This window comes from Parasteatoda tepidariorum, chromosome 4, assembly GCF_043381705.1.
Source record: "Parasteatoda tepidariorum isolate YZ-2023 chromosome 4, CAS_Ptep_4.0, whole genome shotgun sequence".
Lineage (NCBI taxonomy): Eukaryota > Metazoa > Arthropoda > Arachnida > Araneae > Theridiidae > Parasteatoda > Parasteatoda tepidariorum.
The window spans coordinates 79,433,634-79,459,778 of NC_092207.1; the positions used below are offsets into that span (position 1 = coordinate 79,433,634).

A 26,145-nucleotide genomic window follows, 5' to 3' on the forward strand; every position below is an offset into this window, starting at 1 on the left:
ATGGTCTGGGAAACATACCTGAGGATGATCCGAAGACATGGCTTCACAATTATGACCAGAAAGAAGATGGATCCCTCCTCATCTGTCACATTTTGAGACTACTTTCACTCAAAAAATTTCAAATATTTTTAAAACTATTTAAATTTTAGATAAACATATAGCCAAATATTTAAATTCGTCTCATTATCGAAAAATACAAAAGATAAAAGAAAGCAAAAAATAAACTTACCGACGTGGAACAAAAGTGAAAAATGTTTTTAAAAATAGATATACTAATTTAACAGTTAACAAAAATTCACTAAGAAAAAAAGAAGAAAAAGAAGAGAAGGCAGTGCTTATAGCTTAAATCATACAAAATAGTTTTAAAAACATACTTGGTCAAAAATATCTAAAGAAAATTATATTTCAGTGCTGCCAACTATGAGAAAAATCTTGTTAATAAAATTTTATTTTTAAAATTTAGTTAACAAAACCTTTAATAGGAAGAAAATTTAATTAATAATATAAATAAATAAATAAATAAGTAAATGAATAAATAAGTAAATAAATAAATAAATAAATAAATAAATAAATAAAAATTTCAAATTAAATTGCAAAAAAGACAGCATTGGAATAAGTAATCGTTGCAGAATTTAAATTACGGACTTAAATTAGGAATAAACCATTCCATTGATATTCCTTCTTTCACAGTGTTGACTGTCTATAAACTAAAGCGCATTCCATTTTATTCTTACTAAAAAGGGTAACAGTAGTAGTAGTAGTAGTATTATATATATANAGTAAATGAATTTTATTGATTATACAATATTACACATTTAGGAACCAGAAATTTTTATTAATTTCATGTTAATTGGTTTAAAAAATATATATATATATATATATATATAGCACAATAAAAACAAAGAGAAAAACGAAGAAAATTAATAAGTTTTATTCACTGCCCATAAGCTGCAAGTATATAGAACTCATAAAATAAGCTAATATAACTAAACTAACCTCTCGGCGACAGCCCGTAGAGGTCCAAGGCCTACTGTGACCATCTCAGTTTTCTTGATCTTTGAGCTCTGGGGTGCAGGAGCAAATGTTCCGGTTAGATGGTCAGCCCAACGTGGAACCCCCAGTGTTTTGTTCCCAAGCATGCTTGGTACTCATTGGTACTCCATTAAAATTGCTACATCAGGAAAGAATGCAAATAACAGAAAGATATTTATTGGGCACATACATTACAGTTGGAAGAACAAGTGATTAAATTTTAAGGATATTTGGATGTATACATAGATCCTGAGGAACCAGTACTCAGAGCAGCCTCTCTCTGCAGCAATAACAGCAGTTATTCTCCTGGGCATCGAGTCGAACAGATATTGGATAGCATTGACGGGTATAGCATTCCATGCAGCTTCAACATTATGCCACAATTCATCGACCGTAGTGACTGACGAGTGGTGGAGTGCCAATCGTTCGGCAATCATTGACCAGACGTTTTCAATTGGTGAGAGATGAGGAGAATGTGCTTCCTAGGGCAGCAGGCGAACATGTTCTGTGTAAAGGAAGGTCAGGACAGTGCGGGCAACATGCGGTCATGCATTGTCCCACTGAAACGTAATGCCATGGAGGCCTCGAAGATAAGGCAGAGCAACTGGCCCTAACACATCAGAAATGTAACTGCTGCTGTAAAAAGTGCCGGTAATGCGAACAAGAAGTGATCGAGACGTGTATCCAATGGCATCCCATACCATTACTTCAGGTGATGGGCCATCATGATGCTGTATACAGAACCTGAAGTCGTCTGAAAAGACGATGTCATGCCATTCCTGCTTCCAGGTTTGTCGTTGATCACACCATTGGAGGCACTCCTGTGGTGCAGCGTCAAAAGTAGCCGAAACCATGGTTGCCGTGTTGACGGTCCATGCTGCAGCAAAGATCGTCGAACTGTTCGTGCAGACACTTGTTGTCTTGCAAATGAACCCATTTGTTGACTCAGGGTTCGTGACGTAGTTGTACGATCCCTTAAGGACATGTGGATAACTATCTTCTCGGCTGTTAGTGATGGGGGCTGCTGAGATCCAGCATGGCGTTCCATATGACCGTCATGAACCTATTGATTCCATTCCATATTTTGCAAACAGTCATGGGATCTCGATCAACGTGAGCAGCAATACTTCGGCATGTTAAACCGCAATTCCGGTAGGACACAATTCGACCCTCAGACACGTGCAGGTAGACAGCCCCATATGGTATTTTTCCTAACAAGTTTAACAGTTAATAATTTTCGAGCTAATTATTGAATGTAAATTTCCTTTATTCTATTGTAATGCCTGTTCATTTTTCTATTCTGTATTTTCTAGTTTCTAAGTCTTTTAAGTAAATGTAAGTTAAGTTGTGCACATAAAACAGCGGTGGTGGTGGATGCCCTTACGAATTTTTTAATATCAGGAAAAGCATATACTAGATCCGGAAATTGTACAACGACTGAATCAAAAGTTTAGCTATATTGAATTATGCTTCGGAAAAAATAATTAAAAACGTATTTGTATAACTTTAAAAAACAAGCAAACATTATTAGTAAATTAACCTAGTGATCCTGGATTGCTGCGTAGATGTAACCTTCAAAAGAGATGAGAGCATGCAAAATTGACATTTTTTTACTAAATCATATTTGAAACACCGAATATTGGGCATCAGCTATGCAATGTAATTGAATTTTGTCGAAATATTGAATTCTTTAGTTTTAATTATTTTACATATCTTGATCTTAGAAATGCAGTTTTTCCTTTTAGCAAGATTTCTCTGAGTTATAATAGGAAAACTTATCATTTTTACAAACATTACACTTGCTGCAGTTTAGATAACAATCAGGACTCTCTGTCACACTGACTTGCTCGTCTGCTTAAACTATTTACTAAGAAAACTATTATTTAAATAATAGTTTTCTTATCATGTACATAAGTCATTGTATTGTGACATTAGCTATCAATGGTGTAAACTTACAAATAAGAAAAGATTTAATTTTGAAATCATTAAAATCAATGAAAATGATGAAAAAAGTAAAGCTTCTAGTAAACGTTATAGATTTAACAATGAAATTGATTGACTTTATGGGTTTCACAAATCCTAAGTCTGTAACAATCCATGAATATGATATGATTTATATGAAGAAATTTACTTTTCTTTTAGACATGCGCACTCAAATAATTTTAAAATGCATTTTTGGAATAAGTTTAAAGCTACAAATGAGAACATTAATAATAGGTATGGTGTTCTAGCAATTGATTTAAAGTATTTTATACAATAATTGACTAATATAACTGTTCAATGTACAAAGCAGACAATTGCGAAATGCTTTAATTTGAGTCTCGAATTACATAATGGCATAAAATATTTTTCAGCATTGTTTAACAAGCGAAAAAAATAATTTTTGTAACTTAATCAAAGAGCTGAATGCATTTGCTTAGTTGGGATAATTTAGGAAAGAGGAGAAGTTATAAATATATTTCCCTTTATATCTTTATGCTTGAATGTAAATTTCCTCACTGAAAACAGTTTTCATTTGAAAGTTTATAGACTATTTTAAATTGACCGTTTAACTTTTATGGTAAGTAGAAACAGTTTTGTATTTCGCAGTAGCTAGATATAGTTGGATTTTTATACAGACTAAGTGACGTCACTTCCTGTTCATTTTGGTTACCATTGCAATTTTACTAACAAACTGATTTCATAAATTCTAGTTTAATTTTTTTGCTGTAAAATTCGTTTAATACTTTTCGCCGAAAGATTATTTAGAAATGATGCGAAAAGTTATATCGTAGTATTACTTTAGAATTTTAAGTAGAGTAAACGTCCGTTTTAACAACAATTCATAATAGCAGATGAAATTGTCTTTATAGCGAGCTTTTCATTCTAAGCAAATGCACATATTTAATGATGAAACTGTTCATTACATTCTTTAAAAAACAATTCTACAAAAATGTAAAAGTCATATAAACTTTTTTTATTTTGAGCATAAATAATAGATCTAAAATACAGAAAAAAATTAGGTATCAAGAAAAATAATTAAATATCGAAATAATTAAAAAAAAAAATGCTGAAAAATAATAACTATCTAAAATACATAAGAACAGAACATAAACGAATCTAAAATACATTTCTACAGTAAACTACTTTTATCTACAGACTGTAGACCGAATTACGTAGCTCTGTACTTTATGAAAGGCAGACATTTTTACAATGTTCGAACAGCAAGTTTCTATATTGTAACAAGGTTTTGCATGAAGAAAATGAAATGTAGAGCAATGCCTTTTGATGTCATTGATAACAGTGAATCACTCGAATAAGAAAACATGATTAGATACATTGTCAACGAAAGGTGCATTCGTTTGAAGTGCGTGGAAGCATTTTTAAAGCAGCAGATTAACTTTACTTTTGTCAGGAGGAAGATAACTTAGCCAGTGATCGCAGATAAATTATTTAATAAAAGCAATAGATTAAAATTGTAAAAATAAGAGAACAATGTTTGGTTTTTGCGCTTTTGTATTGATAGAGTCATAAATGAACAAAAATGTCTTCTATTTAGATATTTTTTGTATAAAATTGCTCACATAAATAGCAAAGAAATGTATTTCCCTAAAAACTTTTTATGTCGTAATAGCATAAGGCTATACGTTTATAACTCGCTATAAACATAAATTTTTTTGTATCTTTAAAAGATGGTAACTTCGAAATTTGTCGTAATAGTTGACTTCTACGAATAAATTCTTTTTATATCAAAATTTTACTGTAATATTTTCATATTAATATTTCTAATTGGAAAAATTAAATCAACAGAGTTTTACTTAAAATTTATTATGAACTTAAATATAATTTATGAAAAAAACAGTACTTTACTGTTTAATATTTGTAAAATTATAATTAAATATTTTTAACGCAAGAAGTTGCATAAAAAAGTTCACGCGATAATTTCATCATATTATTAAAGAACAACATGTTTAGTTTTAAACCTTTAATTTTGAATGCTGGAAAAAAAATGAAGAGGACAGAGAATAAAATTAATAAGGGTTTATAAATAATCATAGCAGGGTAATACCGTTAACTAAGGAATAAATAAATAATGCTTAGATATCTACCATTATAACTTTTATTGATATTTTGTCAGGATCAGCTGTGCTTATTAATGATCATATCATGTGATTTTTCTGCGCAAAGAAAACTATATGGTAAGACTAAAAATTTTATGATATGCAGAGACATACACTTAGTTCCATTTGTTTGATTTTGAGTTCTAAATATTTTTTTAAACATTATTTTGAAGTCGCGTGGTTTAACTAACGATAGCATTGGTTAAAAGGATGAAAGAAACAAAAACTAAATACCATATCAACCAGTCTCACTCTCCCTTGATTTTAAGTACTCACAAATTCTTTAAACAATCATTTCACTATAAAAAACTATTGTCTTTAGAAATTTTGAAGGAACAGAATGAAAATATTTCTTTGGTTAGTAGTTCTTATAATATCTGGTTTCACCACCATTGGTAATTTAAAATTTAAATTATGGAAAATGCGAGTTAAGATGTGCACAGAGTAAACTATAAAGTTTCAATATCTTGATTTGTTTTTTAAATAATAAAGTGTAAACAAATTATGGTTTACTTCTCCACTGTGTAATCCTGTAGTAATTTGTTCATATTTGGATATTTTGAAAGCAAAACTTTCAGCATTTGAAAAGTTATAGTTTAATCTGGATGTTCCTAAACTAATTGTTTCCTCTCTTTCAAATTTCTAATACAGTCGAAATCGAATTTGCCATGATGCATTTTTCCTGCAATATAACGTTCTTTGCGGTAGGGGAAACCTTTCGTGGCAAATCTTGTTTCTCCTGCACTTTCATCTTAAAGTTACGAGAGAAGTGAATTCAGTTAAACCCAGATTAAACCATGACGTTTCAAATACTGAAAAACCTTTTTTCAAACTATCCAAATGCAAACAAATTGTTGCAGGATAACTGCCCACTGCCTAATCATACATAATCCCGCCACAATTCGTTTGGATTTGGATACTTTGAAAAAAATTTCATCAATTAAAACTTCATGATTTACTCTAGGTTTACCTGAGTATTCTTTTTTGATATTTGAATACTTATGAAGGGGATAGAGAATTTGAAATGAAGTATTTGTCCCTCAGTATAGCATTCTCTTTAGAATTTTTTTCAATTTCCCTGTAGCTCAATAAAACAATTATTAGCTAATAAGGTTCCATTTCTCTTGTTTAAGCCTTAGGATGATAGACATAGCCAGGGAAAGGACATACTTTACACCGCTCGCTGCATCTCCGTTGCTTCCAATTATGCTCATATCTCTGGCATCGCAGAAGAACTCACCTTCACCCACAAAGACTCCTTCAACAATTGATTCAGAATATGATTTTATTATTGGTAAGTGATGCTCTTATATCTGGATTCGAAAAAATTGTTATAATTATATTATATAATATATATTAATACCCACAAATTGTAGCTATAACACTTAAAAAAATCTCATGCAAGTTGCTTTTTTGATCTTAGTTGCCAAGTCAAATTGCTTTTGTGCTGAGTTGATCATGATTCCTTATAACATACAATAATGAAAAGTTAAATCTTAAGAAATATATTTCAAAAACTGACTCAGTTCTAAAAGGGGGCATGCTTAATGTTGAAAATCGATAACTTTTTATGTTATATGAAGTCTTGTGTCTATTTATCATTGTCAATTTAGATACTTACATTATGACGTGTTGATATGCTATATCGTTTCAGGAAATGTTAAAAATCTATTTTGATAATTTTTAATTTGTCTTGACATTGATGTGTCGTGAGTCTTATCATGTAACTTATTAATGTAAATCTAGAATTTTATAATAATGAGCCACGAATCAATCTAACCATCACGCAAATCAAAAAAATATATTTAGGCATATATTTCTTGTTAAAAACAGAATGTCATGTTAATAACAGAATGACTTTATCATTTAATTATTGTAGTGCTCTACAATAAAGTAGAACAAAACGAACAAAAAAAAATCTCTTTTTGTGAAAGTTTATCCTTTATGTTTTCGCGTGATTTGTTCCTCTATTTTACAAAATATTTTCTTAAACGCAATGAATATGAGTGTCCAATGATACTCTCTAACTAGTAGTAAGAGACATTTAAATGTTGTGCAATCTCAGTGAGACTATCAAAAATTAAAATTTCACACTTGTTATTTTGAGTAAATATGAATAAAACTATTTTTATACATTCCCATTTGATGATTAGTTATTTCAAGCAAAGACACATATTAACAATTTTTTTAATCATATATATTGACTGCATAGTGGACAAAAAACAATCAGCATAAGGCTGTGGCAAAAATATTTCTTAACATAGTAAAATAAATTTATTGTGCAAAAAACCTTGATTTAAAATTATTTTTTCTTTATTATTGGCTTTTAGTGGGTGCTGGATCAGCTGGTTCAACTGTTGCAAGCCGTTTGTCTGAAATACCATGCGTCAAAATTTTACTGCTGGAAGCCGGAGGGGTGCCACCTTTACTGAATGATATTCCTGCATTTGGAAGAAATTTTTGGTTTACAGACATTGACTGGGCTTATAAAACTGTCCCTCAAAATCACACCGGGAGACTTCTAATTAACAGAGTAAGGTTTTTTCTGTAAATATCTCTATCATGAAAACCTATTATATATTGTAAACATTAGCGTCTTTTGGTTAGCCAAGCGCAAGCGAAAGACGCCAAATTACAAAATTATTAGTATTAGATATGTGCTAAAATAGAGTAAAAAGAACATATATTAAATAGTGAAGGTCATTTTGTTTTGGTTACACGTAAAAAGCAGCCTTAAAGCTTCGCCTAAGAAAGAGATTCAGAGCAGTAGGTTACAAACTTGGATGGTGGTATTACATATCATAAGAATATATTTATGAAGAATTTCTTAGCAACAAATTGCTGGAAATGTCAAGGGCAAGGGGCTTTCCTATTTTCTGTAACTGTTAGGGTGCATTTCAAGCATTGATTTTATTTATCTAAACTATCTTTAATATGCCTAAAATTGATGTTTTATCTTAATTTGACTGTGTTATGACTTACTCTTCAATCTTACAAGCTGGTCACTACCTACGTTAATGCAGCTATTTCTCTGCCTATATGAAGCCTATTTAAATTCAATATTTTAAGTAACTACTAGAAAACGCAAATTTAACGTAAATGAGGCAATTTAGGTAAACAAAGTACCCTTTTGAATGAGTAAAAACGGCCAGTTCATTAAACAGAGGGACACCTCAAGAGGCGCCAATAACCTAGCGATGCTCTGAATTTTGAGAGTGAGAACGCATTTCAGACTGCAATGTCATGACTTTCAAGTTGTCAATTAAAGTGTTTTACATTTAGCCAAGGTAAAAAGATTTTCTCCATCTGTGGAAAATGCAATATCTCGAATTTCGCACCCGATCATCACCTCTCCTGCCTGAGAATTGAGAGGGCAGATTTGAAACAAAGGCCTTTTCGTATTTTCTGAACATATACTGACCCATGAAGCTCATAAAGGCCATTAACTAGACCAGTTAGGATAAGTAACAACAGTAACAATAACCTATCTTCAATTACAATATGCACTTTTTTAATACGAGGGTTAGGAATAAAGACGTATCAACACTGTCATGAAATGAAACCAAAAACTCTTTCGTATACCTCACCTTAGTTACAGATTTATTCTATCTCAGAGTATCAGATTTTCGCTTCCAACTCATCACGCAAGCGCACCTTCATAGGTCGCGAAAATCTAACTATCAACGAAACAGGTGCTGCTTAGGTAAAAATAGTGGTTCTCAGTGTAGGTCTCTATATTGAAAGACATCAAAACATAGTAAAATATGTCCCTTTTGCATCAGTTGTAAATAAATAAATAAATGAAATTCTGAATCTTCCTCTAAACCTCGTACAAGTATTTTTTCTTTTAGCAAGTGATATGGCCAAGTGGGAAAGGTCTAGGAGGTTCAAGCTTACTAAATGCCATGTTATATACAAGGGGTAACAGGCACGATTACGATGATTGGGCCGCGCAGGGTGCAGATGGATGGAGTTATGACGATGTACTTCCATATTTTTTAAAACTTGAGGACAACAAAAACATAGCATATTTGCTAAATGGTGAGACATTGATATCTTTGATTCATAAATCTGATGAGCATATATGTATATATATGGGTCATTCTCATGAAAACTGTCATTTTTCAGTTCATAAAATCCCAAAAAAGTAAAGTGAATAAAAAGCTCTGAAATTTTTCATATTAATAGAAATATGTAATGGCATTATAAAGAAAGTATATATCCTATAAATTATACTTAATATTTAAATTAATCAATTTTTTAAATAATTAATTTATAATTAATTAATTTATAATAATTATTAATTAATTAATTAATTTAATAAATAAATTAATTAATTTAATAAATTAATTTATTAATTTTTTAATTTATTTTTCAAATTAATTAATAAGTAAATTAATTATTTTCACTATTTAAAAAGTGAGGGAATGACACTAATAGTGAGGGAATGATATTTTATTTTAATACATGTTTTTATCTAAGTTACATCTACCTAAAGTTTGAAAATGATAACATACTAAGTATATCTAATATTTATTATAATTTAGTCTTATATATTTAATAGTTTTTACAGGTTTGGGAAATAAAATTGGCTGGCACGATTGAACAAAAAAAAATTTAATAATATACTCATCTTGAATCATTCCCTCACTTCAGCGTCATTCCCTCACTTTATACACTAGTGAGGGAATGACGAATTCAATAAAATTTAAAAATAACAGTTAGGCCTAATTAATTTCTGAAGTCAATCACATACAATTATATTCATACAAGAAAGCAACATATAATTATCCACTTTCTCGATGAAGTTGTATTTTATTTTACTCTAAAAAATGACATGAGGGAATGACAAATGTAAAAAATTTTACCTGGTTTGATTCATTCAAATTTATTCCACAGCAAAGCTTCTTTAAGTTGAAGATGGAAACATACTGCAATTTTGTTCTATGATGCCAGTTGTTAACTTCTGAAGTTTTTATTAAAATATTTTTATTCTAAGAAGATTGCAGGTGATAAGAACATTGTTGTGAGGGAATGACGCGAAACACTGGGGACAAAGTTTAAAATAGTGCTGTGTTAATATTTTTATCAGAAATTAAATTTAAAATTGATTTTCTGAATTCTATATTTCAGTATTCTGAAATAAAAAACACGAATTTGTAAAAAAAAAATTTTTATTTCAGAAACAATTTTTTTCTTTTTTTAAATCAGCAGTGGGGACAAGTGAGGGAATGACATATTGGTATATTTTAATTACCTAAAATAAATAAAAAATAAAAATTGATAATTTTATTTTTATTCTTTTGTTAGCTTGCATTCTGAAGGACACTTTCCCTGAAAATTTTTTTTCGTAAGTTGTAAAACAAACATAAAATATACTGGGGACATGAAAATGACTGTTTTTGTGAGAATGACCCATATAATGGAAATGCATTTATGCTAATAAGACTTTATTTCATAGGCTATCATGGCATAGGTGGTCCTATAACAGTGGAAAAGCCAAATTTTGCAACAGAAATAAAAAATCCAATTTACAAAACAGGGCTGAACCTTGGTTATGAAATACTTGATTCTAATGGTCCCAGACAAACAGGTATTCTAGTTAAGCAATTACCTTAATTTTTATTTAAAGTGTATTGTAAGTTATTTGATTTCACGTTTTTTTTCTTTTTTGTTCAAGAGCACACTACAATTTTTAACTAAATATATTTGTGTTCCTCTTTGTTCCATTATAAGTAGTACTTTTTGATGTATGGAATAGACAATTAGACTGGCCATTTTCTGAAATTTAAGAATGGAAAATAGTTAAGGTTTAAAAAAAAAAAACAATTCTTTCCACAAATTTGTGTACTGAGTATAAATTATACACGAAGTTCCTAATTTTAAGCTTAAAATGTTTTTATAGATAGTGTGGTAAACTTTTTATGCTGTTTTTTCCTAATTTTATACTACGATTATAACATGTGTTTGCGGCTTATCTGGTGGAAAAAATCCTCTTTATTGCAATTTGTAGCTGAAATTCATATCACAGTTTCTTTTGTTTTGATTTATAAGTTAACTATTTACCAGTGTTTCCAGCCAATAAAGTTTTGAATTCTGATAGGAAAGGCTTACGCCTTGAAGTATTAAATTGTTGTCGTTGTTGTTGACGCCCGCCTGTTTAGGCTGAGGGAGTGCGATTGGTCTTGATTTCCAGCGGCGTCATCTATTGCCAAGAATTCGACCTCTGCCACAAGAAACGTCACACCCGTTTATAGATCGGACCCATTCATTCATCCACAGATCGTAATTTTGATCTGATTCAGAGAACGATCGATCTCCAATCCAGTACCCCCAGAGGTATTGATTTGTTATGGGAACATGGAGGACTTTTGCGACTCAACAGATTTAACGTGCATCAGTCACTTTACTACACGGGGAGTCTTCGGCCGGCGGGGTTCGAACCCACGAACTCTCGGACATGGGCAAAGGGCCTTACCGACCAGACTATCCCGGTCGCCGTAAGTATTAAATTAATTAAGTTAATTGAATCGAATATTGGAATTCTGATAGAAAAACTTTATGCCTTGGCATATGAATTTATTGGAAGAATTTATGAACCTTAACTGGTTTCAAGGTATAAATTTTAGAGAATCATTTGTTTAATTTAGGATGCACGAATGAGCAGCAAAACTGCTGCTGATTTAAACAGCTGTTTATTTTGCCAACAAATCCTTCAATTAGACTTTTGGATAATTGAGTTGAAATCGATATAATAGAATGCAAAATATTTAACCATAATTTTGTGTAAAATTCTAACTTTATTATTTCGAAAATGGTAGAGTGGCATGTGCCACGCTTATATTTATCATTAAATAAGTTTCATAATATGATACGTACATAGAATGCATAAATTCTAATTAACTCTGAAAATGCATATTTCAGGTTTTTATGATTTTCAAGCAACCGTAAGACGACAACAACGATGTAGTACAGCCAAAGGTTATTTAGTACCAGCTGAGAATCGAACAAATTTACACATACTGCCGAAAGCTCATGTGAAGAAAGTAAATTTGATATTATCATCCTTATTATTATTATTTTATATTATAAATTATTTTATATTATAAATTATTTTACCAGAATAGATTTAAAATTTCAAGAACACTTTAACGGAAGACAGTTTAAAAAACACTTTTTCCTACTATCTTTTTACACCGAAGAGTCATTACATTATGACCATCCTGCTAATAACAAGTAGGACCACCTGTAGCCCTCAAAACTGCCAGCACCCGCGGTGGCATTGATTCCACAAGGTGCTGATAGGTAGTCTGAGGTATCTGGTACCAAGCGCTCACCAACTGGTCCTGCAATTCCCTCTCATTGCTAGGGTGTAGTGAGGCAGCACGAATTTGGTTTTCTAAGTAGGGCCACAAATGCTCTATTAGATTAAGGTCAGGTGAATTTGGGGGCCAAGACATGACTTGAAAGTCACTGGAATGTTCCTCGACGATTCGACCCTTATGACAGGGTGCATTATCTTGATGGTAAACACCATCCTCGCTGGAAAAACTGTTGCCATGAATGGGTGAACCTGGTCTGAAACTATGTTCAAGTAGCTTACAGACGTCAGGGATTATTCTATGAGGATTATGGGTCCTAATGTGGCTGTTGAGATTGTACAAAAAGCAATTTGAACTGAGTATTGTCCCAATTTTTTTTATTATCTCCTTTTTTAATGAGAGAAGTTATACCTAATTGTTTTTTTTTAAAGTTTTTTTTTTCGTTCTTTCTTTTATTTTACTTTTCGGATAATCAATATAACGATAATAGGTTCAATAATATAAAAAACTAGGAGACTTCGCCCCCTGCTCGCTGACGCTCGTCAACCCCCGGAACTGCTTTCGCAGTTCATTTCGGATTGATTCGCAATCCAATGCTCGCTTTGCTCGCTCATTGGATACGTTCTTAACGTCTAGCTTTTGCATACTTTTTTGAATACTGAAGTTCCGAAAACTTTTCACTGTAGAAAATTCTAAACCTGTACATTTCAATATTAATTTGAAATTGCAAACAGTTCACATATTTTTCTTAATCACACTATTCTAAATTTCAGTTGTTGAGAAAAGTAACTGTTGTAAGTTTTGTTTTAAAGTCTTTCCCACCAGAGGGCTAAAGCCATGTGTTGTAAAACAATATGAAATAGTAGTCTGCCACTGAACGCCGGATGTAAAGCATCGGCTTTGATGAAGATAATTTTGTATTTTTAATTCTCTGAAGGGCGCCACCTTAATAATATGGAATTTGTAAAATAAATGTATATATTTTTGATTGTTGATGAAGCCCATCATTTTGTGTTTTCATCAGTGTTCAGAAGCAGAACAACTATAAGTTTTTTATTTTATCACAAAAAAATAAAATGTATAAAAAACAAAGAAAAGAGTAAGAAAATGAGTATAGTCATAGAAAAAGTTAAAATTATAATATAGTATTTGTCAGTTAAAATAAAACTTTTTGTTTAAGTCATTGCTAACAATTCAAATTTCTCCGAGGCAATTCTAAAGTATAAATTAAGGTAGTATTGTTAAGTTGAAACACAATATTTTTAGTTTTGATGTCAACAATACAATTCAATTTTTCACAAAAACGATTGTTTCCATTGTTAAGTTCAATGTCAACAATTCAAATTTTTCTGAGGCAACTCTTAACCTCTAAATATTATTTTTTTTATGTACACATTTCTAAATGTCAGTATTCAACCACAAAACAACTTAAAGTCCTCAAATTTAGCATGAAGTTGTAAAATGTAATGAAAGAGGGTCATAGCAATAATGTAAGTAGAAGTAAAGTTAGTACTGTAAAATTAAAACAATATTTTTAATCAATGAGCCAAGTTCTTCAAGAAGCAGTTGTAGAAGTAGCTGGATAGAAGTTTTTTTATTTAAAACTTTTTATAGAATTTCTTTAAAAACACAATTGTTAATCTGGGCATTTGGCGATACAACACTTATAGAATTGAAGGATTTGTTACGTCGAGTGTTAAGGTATCATAATTTTGATCTAGTTGCGCTTCTATGTCATTTTGATTTACGTTGCTAAGAAAACTTTCAAAAAATTCTATGGCTGGCAACAGCATTTATATTTTTTAAGTTGTTTATTTTTATTTCTTTTAGAATTCGTTCTTTTTTTTGCGAATTGTTTTTTAGCCTAACAGAATTCTTTGCCGACTGTTCTCTGTATATATGAAGAAAATAAAGTAAATATTTAAGTGTTGTGAAAAGAATCTTATTTAGTTGTACAAAGTACTTCTTTAAAAATGAAAACTGTTGCCACCAGCGGAAAAGAAATACAGCCAAAATTTGGGAGCCACGTAAGAGAATTATATATAGATGATTTGAGAACCAAAAGGTATACAAAATTATGAATTATGAATCGTTCTTTACTTTCTCGACGGCTAATTTAGTGAGAATTTAATTTACAAATTAATGCTAGAATTCATTCATAAACTATTTCAAAGATTTTGCAATATTTCATTTTTTAACATTTCTAATTTTACTTCCATGTAGGTAATAATTGAAAATTATAGAGCAGTAGGAGTATCATTTGACGTTAATGGCAAAACATTCAACGTAAAAGCCAGGAAGGAAGTAATAATGTCTGCTGGTACCACGAATACTGCGCAAATGTTGATGCTTTCCGGCATAGGACCGAAGAAAGAACTTCAAAAACATGGTGTAAGTGTGCCAGTCATTCATTAAACTAATAAACACATCATAATGTTATTAATAGTTATAAATATAATTAATTATTTCTGGTTCTTAAGGCTACATTGATTGGTTCAGAAGAAAGTTACACCAGGAATTAGAAGCCTATTGTATATTTACAATAAATATAGAAATAAATGCTTATGCATTGAGTTTTGATAAATTAGTGCGATTATGTGATCGCGAAATTATGTGGCAATAAAAAAATCCAAAAAATAGAGTGCAGAAATCAATCACACTAGTTTTGCTTTGTGACTTATCAAATTTTTGACAGAAGTGAAGTATTGTGTGATTAAAATATTATCTTGAATGTCCATATTCAAGGATAGTTGAAAATAATAGAAAGTTAAAAGTTTTCAGTAACTAACTGAAAGAAAAACTGTTTTTACTGATTGTACCAATTAACCTAACTTTTGTCAATACAAAATAATTGTTACTTTGCAGATCAATGTTGTTGCTGATTTAAGAGTTGGGGAAAATTTTCAAGAACATTGCTCAGCTGTTGTTAACTTTGAGTTAGATCCAAGTATTCCCGATGCTCTTCAGAAGGTATCAGATGAAAACAATATCATCGATTATATCCTCAATCGTCGAGGTATGTGATTTATTTATTTACGAATATTTAGTTTTTAAAAATAGTCAAAACTTCTGTACTTAGTACTCTTGTTTTATTTTATATTTTTTATTTTATAAACGTCGTTGAACAGCCGACCCAATTTTTGGATTTACGACTACTAATGTTCAACTTCGCATCCTTGTAATTTTGAACCCAATCCAGAAAACAAGGGAGCTTGTGGATCAAGTATTGAGAGAAATGTTGCCTTGGACTTTGATGGAACTAACCCGCATTTGCGTTACATGGAGAGAAAGACCACGAGGTTAGCCTGACGTCAAGGGGGCTCTAACACATGATCCGTCTACCACTGAGGATAATTCGTGTCAGCACTGTCGGAATTGTATCAACCAGCCTTCGTTGGGATTCGATCCCGGTTCACCTCATTGGAAGGCGAACGCTCTATCCCCTGAGCCATCGCTGCTCTAGTACACTGGTTATCATTAATTGATGAAAAATTACAAAAATGACTAGAAATCAAAAAGTTACACATAGAATTTAATGTGACTGACACATATTATGGTGCACATAATAATGTATAAAATAAGATCAAAAGTATAAACCTGGCAATTATGGTGTTACAGAAATTTGCATATGTATAAAATGAATAAATCAGATGTGTCACTTTGAAAAAGAAAAAGCATCTTCAGTATGGATTATGAGCATGTCTAGCAGCAACACAGTACATACAGTGATGCATGATGCTTTAAATTATGTTGTCTACCAGTTCCGTTAAAAGTGCGAACCATTGTTCTTGTAAAGAAGTTTCAAGCGGAGATAGGGTCTGAGGAGAAGGATTGAGGCATGTCTTTCTAAAGCATCCCAAACATACTCGATATAATTCAAATCCGGTAATCGAACGGGCCACTCAATGCGCTGAATTGTTTGCTGACGATAATCCTATAGTGGTATATTGGTATTGGTATATTGGTATTGGTATATTGGTATTGGCATATTGGTATTGGTATATTGGTATTGGTACATTGGTACATTCGAATTGTTATATTGGAATTGGTACATTAGAATTGTTATATTGGTATTGGTATATTGGTATTGGTACATTCGAATTGTTATATTGGTATTGGTACATTAGAATTGTTATATTGGTATTGGTATATTGGTATTGGTACATTGGTACATGCGAATTGTTATATTGGTATTGGTACATTAGAATTGTTATATTGGTGTTGGTACACTGGTATACAGGTATTGGTATAATTCGGCGAGGTTACGCAAATTCTTGATCGACCAGAGCAGCCTCTATGTTGATTAAAACTGGATAACTAAAAGTACCCTGTCATTATAACCACATTCTATGTACTTCATATGTAAACTGAATTAAAAACTAATAAAATGTCTGTATTCCATTGAACATAACAAACAGTGCGAATCAATGTGATTTATAAGAGTTTTGAGTTAGGTGAAATATATAAAATCAATTAAATTTCAGAATAAAAACTTAGGTGTGAGAGAAGTGGATAAAATCACTTTTAAGACCACTTTGTCAACAAAGCAAGTAAAAGAAATTGATCCCAAATAGAAGTAAAGAGCTAATTGAACAAAAATTTTGTGACACTTTAATTCAGATTATTTGTTACATTAAAACCTACATTTTAAAAGATACCGATTGTTGAAAAATGCCAATTTGAAATTACGATATGCTATTAAAACTCTTCCTTTTTCCTCAATTTGTTGGTCCCGCTGTGGACTGATCATAAAGACAGGGTCCCAATGGAACACCAAAGTTAAGCATCACTGGCTGAAATCAGTAAGCGGGTGGGTGACCACTTTGATCAGCCAGTGTATAGGGCTCGAAGTAGAGGGGTATGGGTCCTCGTTAAAATGTTCTACCGTAAAAGTGCTCGACTCCGCGCGTAGGTTACCGGGCTACCAAAGCGCAGGAACCATACACTCTGCAGAGGATCAAAATTGTGATGTCTTCGGATTATCCTCAGGGATGTTTCCATGACTGTCTTCGATAGCCCATTGTGCAACTCTAGTGCAGCGCAAATAAAGTACCTAACTATCTTTAATTCTTTGGAGGTTTTGAAATTGGACAAATAAGAAGGATTGTTTTTCTCAAATGCATACGTTTTTTTGAATAATATCAAGCAGAAACACTAGTTATGCAACGGGGCTCATGTGTTGCTTTTTACGTGCAAATCCGGCTGAGTACTTTTCTTCAGTTGCATTTTATCAACATGGTTATCTCTTGAAAAATGATAAACCAAATTTTTTAAACTTTCAGATTTTACTTGAGTGGAAAAGTATTTTAGGTTAATTATAGCTAGATTAGGATTTTTAGTGATTTGGAATTGAAATTATATAATTGTAGAATAACAAAGGGATTAAGCTAAAATCTTTCCCTATTTTCTTACTGCAGTATCATAAGAAAAAAAGGAAAACAAATATTCAGGATCTCACATGAATTTCAAAAATCATTAGACTTCATGTGCTTGATGCCATGATACTTTTATTTCCCTAGAAGTTTCAGTAATATTAACATGTGATTTCAGCAAAATTTCAAATCATTAACTTATTTAGTAAAATTAAAATAATGTCTACGTGTGATATCAGGATTTGATATAGCTCGTTTTTGTAGGTCCGCTTACAGGTCCAGAACTTGTATCAGTTATGACCTTTTTGAACAGTAAATCACCTCGACCTATTGTGGATGATCCAAATTTCGAAAACTATTTTGTAGAAATTCCGACATTAATACCAAAGCTCCAATTTGGTTTAATGCCCTCAGTGAGTATGAGTTTATTCTAGTTAAATATCTATTAAGTACAATCGTCTGTAAGGGGGAGTGTTGTACCAGAGATTGCATGTACCAATTGGACCAGTGTAATTATATGCACTAACCAATGGATAAATTTTGCATTCAGTATATGTAGTCGACATCTGTAATAACTTGTAAAATCTGCTGCACCACTCTCCATTTCACATTTTTAAAGCCTGAGCTTTTTGATTTTCTCAGTTGTTTGAGTAAAACCCTATAATACTTAACAGAGCTATAGTAGACACTATTCTAATGCAGATAAAGTACTATAAAAAATTTTATTCAAACTTCACACACTAATTTACTAATAAAACTTTTTTAGAAGAAAAGTATTTTTGATTTTTGTCAAAATTTTTCGTGTTGTAAAAAATTATTCAATTGAAAAAATCACATTTATAACATTTAAGGGTTTTTTTGCTACAGAAATCTGAAATAAAATGATAAATTTTTCTTAGCTGGGAAAATAGATTAACCAATCTTATTTTAATGTAAATGACGAGTGTTCTACCCTAAGGGAGGATTAAGAAAAAAGCATTATAGCTTGTTTGACTGTCGAAAATTTCCAATACCTGTTTTAACTACTCTCTGTTTTTACCCGATTAAAAACTTCATTCACTTCAGAAAAAAACAAGCAGTCGACATGTTTCAAGCGCATCAGAAATAGGCTCCCAGTTTTAAGACTTGCCAGACGTGAATGTAGAGAAGCAAAAATGACTTAAAATAAAAGCGTAAATTTGCCTACAAAACATAAAAAAGTAAAAATGAGAAAAAAACATGAAAATTCACAGAAACAGTGATAGGAAAGTAATTAAAAACAGAACAAAAAAAAGCAATCCCAGGAGCCAGAGAGGCAATTCAGGGTTTTGTTTATTTCTGAAGTGAATGAAGTTTTCAATCCTATAACATCTTACCAATTTCTTAGGATTATTTATCTAGTACTCTCAGTTTTAGTTTCTACAGCAGTAAAACAGGTTTCAATATTTTCAGTTCCATCTTCCTCAATAGTATTTTAATTATTTTTATTTTAGGCATATAAACAGATATATGGACCCTATGAGAAGAAACCATTTTATATTTGCTTGTCTCAAATTTTGAAAGTAAGAAGTAAAGGGTTTGTAAAATTGAAATCAACCAATCCGTTTGACTCACCGCTCATCAATCCTAACTATTTAGCTAATCCTCAAGATTTAAGAGACATGATTGAAGGTACGTATTTATTCATATTTAGTCATTTTTCGCGATAAGCCGTTGAATATTTTCTAAGCATTTCCTTTTTAAGCAGTATATCTTAGTCTTCGTTGAAATTACCAATTTCAATTAAATTATAGGTTCTCTTTTCTTTCTTTATTCATGCATTTTTAAAAATAGGAGACTCTTTAATTTTTTAAAACATTCAAAGTGATATCTTATACTATCAGAAGAGACGGTACGTTCGCTGTCAACCTCAAATATCAGAAACTACAAGAGATATATACCCTGGACAACTTTCCATGCTTAACTCGAAGCTGATTTTATCTAGGGACCTAAACTTTGTAAAATAATAAAAAAATATCATAGGAAAATATCGGTAAAAAGAAATTTTTTATCTAGGATTGAAAACAACAGAAAAAAATTTATTGAGCCACCGTACCGATCATAGAGTTCAAATTAGTTTAATGCATAAAAATGGTGAAAATAGTTAAAATAAATCATAGTTTAATTAAGTAATCATAAGAAACTTAATGGAAGATATTATTTAATTAAAAACCTTATTCGCTTAATAATTCAAAATATACAGTCGACTTATTTCGAGCGCTCAAAAACAGATGCCCATTTTCAGAAGTGAATGAGAAAGAACAAAAGTGGTTTGAAACATAAACGAAAAGTTGTGAACGATAAATGGAATAATTAAAGGTATGAAATGAAACTAGAAAAACCACAGTAGCCGAGAGAAAAAAGATGCAAAACAGAGCAGAAAAAAGCTAAGTGGCTGAGGGGGGGGGGTGAATCAGGATAAAATATATTTCTACGCGCTATGGTGGAAGTAGTAAGGCACTAATGTCATTAACAAGAGAATTAGCATTCACATGAGTAAAACAAGATTCCAGGGTATCCAGATGAGCTGAAGTGACTGGGGGGAATATTTTTGGCGTTGTCGAAATGTTCTCTGGACTTTCTTAGGACATTAAATTATTAGATGTATGTATATTTATCTAACGAAAAAGTAGAGAAGTAGAAGTTCCTTTTAATAAAAAGTAGCAAAGCCGCCGACCTCAAAACTATTATCCAAAAAATAAATAAATAAAAGAAATACACTTGTAAGTTGCTTTGTAAAGAAAAAAAATTATAATGTTTCTTAATCATAATGAACAAAAATTAGAATGAGGAACTAAAATATAGCGAAGATGTCTGAGAATGCCATTTTTAAGTCAACAAATTCTTCAAATAATTAATTTCTGCACTCCAACTAATTAAAATTATATACCTTCATTTCTGTTTTAATTTCAAGTTCCATTTCTCTTTTAACCTCGTGATTTAAGTTTGAAGTACGTTTAATTCCTCATCACAAAACTTTCAAATCCTCCACAATAGCAAATTTTGAATAAATATTATCTGAATAAAAATCTAACCACACACAAATGAGTTTCCTTCAATAGAAGGTCCTTAAATAAAAACTTCGAAACCAACATCGCAGAGTAGGTGAAGCTCTTAGTATTTGATCTCTTTCTTAATTATTCCGAATTTTTAGGACAACTTTATTTGAACATTAAAATATCTATGTATTTAAATATGATTTGATTCTGGTAATGGTAAAAAAAATGTTGATTTGTAATCAACAAAAACTAAGCATGTAATTTGTAGATAATAGGTATTACTCACTTATAAAAGTTTTGTTTCCAAGTAAATAATTTTTTTTATCCTGATTTAAAGACATTTACTTTTATTGTATTCTGATTATTATTCAAAATTTTAAGGCTTAAAACTTAAGAACAAAGTTATTAACTATTCCACCATTATTAAAGGCCGGGACAGCTTGGTTTGCATTGCGCTGGAGTTCGAATCCAGAAGGCCGAAGATTATCTCCATCTAGTAAATGGTGACTGGTGCACGTTAAATCTGTCCAGTTTGTTCCCATAACAAATTATACCTCTGAGGGATTGGAGATTGATGGTCGTTCCTTGGTCCAGGTCAAAACTACGACCTGTGGATGAAAGAATGGACCTTTAAATAGGTTCGCTCTTTAAGCGGGTGTGACGTATGGGTGTGGCAAAATTCGAATTCTTTGCCATAGATGACGCCAATGAAAAACAGGAACAATCGCACCACTTGCCTTAATGACCTATGAAAACAACAACTACAATCGCAAAAAGTTATAGTTTTCTTTATTATTATTGAGTCTTGTGTAACTCGGTGTTCAGTCAACAAATGCAATTAAAATAATGTACAATATTGGAAACGTAAATAGTTTTTAAATAAGAAAATGCCAATGTTGTTGTCTAGAGAGTTCTAATGACTTGAAGTTGTGTTTAATTAACGACTATAACACAATATCGTAGGTGACGGAATAGCGTAGTTGGTAGGACGTTGGATTAGTGTTCGTGAGAACGGGAGTTCAAAGAAACCCCTTGTTATTATTCGAAGAAACCTCTTGTATTAAATGGTGACTGGTGCTCGTTAAATCTGTTGGTGTCATTAAGTCATCCAACTTCCCATAACAAATCAAATCCTTGGGGGCACTGATTGATCATTTTCTAGTTCAGGGGAAAATCGCGATCTGTAGATGAATGAATGGATGTAGGAATGGATCCGCCCAGGGAAAGATACTGGTACGTGTGTGTGACTGAAATTGTATTCTTGGCCATAGATGATGCCACTTATAAATAAGAAATGCACCCTCAGCCTTGGTTTCCCAAGCATGCTTTGGGAATGGCAAGTAGGCAATAAAAACAAAAACAACAACGCAATATCGCTTTATTATCGAAAATCATTATGTAGGACACAATATTCTAAAGAACTTAAACTTCATTTCAATCTCTGTGTTTTTGTTCTCAAGGCATGAAAATGTGTTTGAAAATCGGAACTAGTAAAGAACTGCAGAGAGTTGGTTCCAAACCATTTAATACAACTGTTCCTGGATGTGAAGAATTCCTAGAGGACATGGACAAGTATTTGGAGTGTGTTGCAAGATCTGTTATCATAACAATGAGTCATCAAGTGGGAACAGCTAAAATGGGAAATCCCCGAGATCCCACCACTGTTGTTGATCCACTGTTAAGGTATTGCCATTTTTAACCTGTTAAAATCAATGCATTAAAGTTTATGGTTAGAATTTTAAAAATTATTAATCAAATATAATGGTAATATTGACTTTACTATAGATAAATATTAATAGTCTTCTAAATCTAAAATAGCAAAGAAAATTTAGGTTTCGATTTTTTTTATTTAATTATTATTGATGTCGAATGAAAGTTTTTACTATATATATTTTAACAAAAATAAATTTTCAAAGTGAAAAACATCGTAAATAAAGCACAAATCATGCACAGAAATGGATATGCTATATCTCATAGTATGTCCATTTCTGTTCCTGATTTGTGCTTCATTCATGTTTTTTTTTCACTTTAGTCTACGTAGCTCAAAGTATGTCCTATTTATTTGGATATTCTGTTTTATAAAAATTTTTGCTTACGAAAACGCCGAAAATATTTTTTTGTACTTTGTTTTTGTTGTACACTTATTAAAGTTTTTATTATCGATATTTTAAGAAAAAAATATTTTTAAATGAAAAACATCGTGGATAAAGCACAAACCAAGTACAGAAATGAACATATTTAATAGTATGTCTGTTATAGTATGTCCATTTCTGTACTTGATTTATGTTTTATTCGGGTTTTGTTTTTAACTTTTGCATACGTAGCACAAATTATACCCTATCCATTTGAATATTCTTGTTTAAATAAATTTTTGTTTATTAAAACACAGAATATTTTTTTACTAATTATTTCGTTTAACACTTAACAAAAGCAATTTTGATATCTCAATGCTAATTACATGAGAATTCAAACGAGTGTTCTTCTATTTGAAATGTGATTCAACAAATGTTGAAGCATTGAAATGTCCTAGTGAAGAACGGGATTCATTTCCCGTTGGTGGATTGACACTTATTCAGATTCAGCTCGATGTGTTCGAATTTGTCAATGATAACCAAGCAATGTGCATGATTTTGCTCATTGCCATCGTCATGATTCACTTCAATGATTGTATGAAAATAGTTTTAAATTTATTTTTATATTACGATTTTGACAACTTAAATCTCAACGCTGCACAGTAGATACAAATATTATTCATTCCTCCAAAAGAGATTGATTTGTTGTTTATATAATATAAGTTGACTACATAACTCAGAAATGAATAATTCTTCTAAATAATTTCTGTCAATATGTTCCTCGTGGGTATATTTTTTTTATGTAGACGTACACTTAGTTAATAGTAATTTCTTGAATTAAGCAACAAAAAAAAATAAATAAAATAAAACGTGAATTAACCACAAATGAATATGCAAAAACCAACATACTATAATTTTAGCTCTAGAAACAAGAACCTTTTTTATGTGTGTGTTTAGAAACTAAAGAAGGTTTATGTTTATCGAATCGAAACTTTAAATGTCTATTTTTATACCTTTATTTATACATGTGTAACCCAATGTTTCTGTACATGTGAACAAATTTCTTGTTTCGTTTTAGGGTCAAAGGTGTACAAGGACTTCGTGTAGTGGATGCATCAATCATGCCCATTATTCCTTCTGGAAATACAAATATCCCTACAATTATGGTCGCTGAAAAAGCATCGGATATAATAAAAGATAGTATTGATTGTGAATATTTCAAAAAATAAGCTACTTACTGCTTGTGATTTTATAGTAATAAGACTTTCATTTTTTTTGATGACTAATTTTAAAATAGTTTCCTTGCCATAGTTCAAAAATAAATTTAATATATGCATGTAATGGCTTCTTTTCTAAGTGAAGTTGAAATTATACTATTTCAGTTTTTTTACATTGACTTATTTACTAGAACCAAAAGTTTGTTAAAAAATATTTGACATTTAAAACTTAAATAAAGAAAAATCCTTTTGAAACCCTAAAAAAATCTTTTAAATCCCTAAAAAATGTCAATATAATGAGTAGTTTTTATGAATTTTTGTAAATGGAGGGCAAAAAATTCTGGATTTTCTTTTTTTTCGTGAATTTTTTTCATTGGGGCGCGGGGGAAGAGAAGGACTTTTCGTTTGATTCGTAGATTTTATTCTACGATTCCGTATATCCTTAGTGTATATTACAGGCAATTCTCATAACAGATGTTTACAAAAACTACATAAAAGTGGGACGTTGTATTTGTGGAGACTTGTTATTATTTGTGGTGTAATGTTCGCACATTTATTCTTGAAGGATTTGTATTTGCGGACTCTTAATGAAATTAAAAAAAAGTTATAAAAAGTCTCAGCTTTTGCACACAAACATGAGGCAAATTAAATAACACAAAATTATAGCAAAACTTTAAAGCAGGAGTAGGCCATCTAAAATTTCTTTTTAAATCATATGTTATTTCGATTCTGAGTACTGTCTCACTCTTGTGGTTTGAAATGAACATCTGAATGAATAAACGAATGCATGAATTATAGTTTTACTTTGGGAAATAATGAAAACTTTCTTGCAAACTTGGTGCCGTGAGGCCAAAACAGTTCTAATTATGAGAAGAAACTTTGATTGGACTCTCTCACTCATAGATAAATGAAGATACTTCATGAGACTAAAGATAGCAAAAGTCCTGTTGTTGTTATTTATGTCACTTTCCAATACAAGCAAATCTGATGGCGCGTTTTTGTTTTCTCAGTGGCGTCCTATATTGCCGCACACGCGTCACAGTTAGTTTTACAGAGAGGACACATTCATACTCAATTCATTTACCCACAGAATAAAATATTTTTCTCAGTGGCGTCATGTATGGCCACACACGCGTCACAGTTAGTTTTACAGAGAGGACACATTCATACTCAATTCATTCATCCACAGAATAATTTTTTTTTCTCAGTGGCGTCATGTATGGCCACACACGCGTCACAGTTAGTTTTACAGAGAGGACACATTCATACTCAATTCATTCATCCACAGAATAAAATTTTGACATAATCCATTAATTTCCGATTCAGTACTCCTAGAGGTATTGATCTGTTATGGAAACTTAGAGGACTTTGGTGATCCACACCGATTTAACATGCAACAGTGACCGTTTATAAACACGAATTCTCTGGTCGGCGCAATTCAAACTCACGATTTCACAAGCACGAGCCCTAACGTTCTACCAACCAGGCTATTCTGGCTTATCAGAATTCGTTCAAGCACTAATAAGGAAAATGCTGCTGCAACCGAAAGTTGACAGTGGCGCATTTCTTCTTTGAAATTTATTCTGACAATACTAAAAATGAGCAATCCCGAGCAATTTTAAGTGAACATAAATTTAAGACGAGGAATCGAAAATTCCTTTAACAAAGTGGCGCAATAGGGCACCTGAGCCTTCTAACAATCACTGTTTTGAGTAACAGCTTGAAAAAGTCGCGTGACATAGCCATTTTGGTGACGTCAACTGGGTGTGAAACTGGAATTCTTAAGGAGGACAATCTGTAATTTAGGTGGACAATCCACATACAACTCGTGTTTTAAGCACAAAACTGCTGTTGTTATTCGAAATAAAGCCCGAAACCATTGAAAATGTAGAGAAAAAAATGGTTTCTCTGAGTGGAGAAATATCAAGCTTTTCTCAGGTGTTTATTCTATTGCCATAAATTAAATTTTTTGTTGCCTATAAATCAAAAATGTTTGGAAAATTTTAGCTTGTG

At 31.4% G+C, this 26,145-nt stretch overlaps 1 protein-coding gene across 1 annotated transcript in view; it reads left to right on the forward strand.

Moving 5' to 3' along the window:
• Positions 1-24,256, forward strand: part of LOC107437870 (uncharacterized) — a 76,800-nt gene extending 52,544 nt beyond the window's left edge. Inside the window, exons 13-24 of the mRNA XM_071180392.1 lie at positions 1,279-1,378; positions 6,266-6,426; positions 7,463-7,665; positions 8,984-9,173; positions 10,594-10,725; positions 12,057-12,178; positions 14,678-14,845; positions 15,320-15,470; positions 18,091-18,239; positions 19,299-19,476; positions 22,304-22,526; positions 23,994-24,256. Coding sequence (XP_071036493.1) covers positions 1,279-1,378; positions 6,266-6,426; positions 7,463-7,665; positions 8,984-9,173; positions 10,594-10,725; positions 12,057-12,178; positions 14,678-14,845; positions 15,320-15,470; positions 18,091-18,239; positions 19,299-19,476; positions 22,304-22,526; positions 23,994-24,144 — 1,928 coding nt within the window. The 3' untranslated portion in view covers positions 24,145-24,256. The remainder of the gene's footprint in view (positions 1-1,278; positions 1,379-6,265; positions 6,427-7,462; positions 7,666-8,983; positions 9,174-10,593; positions 10,726-12,056; positions 12,179-14,677; positions 14,846-15,319; positions 15,471-18,090; positions 18,240-19,298; positions 19,477-22,303; positions 22,527-23,993) is intronic.
• The last annotated feature ends 1,889 nt before the right edge of the window (positions 24,257-26,145 follow it).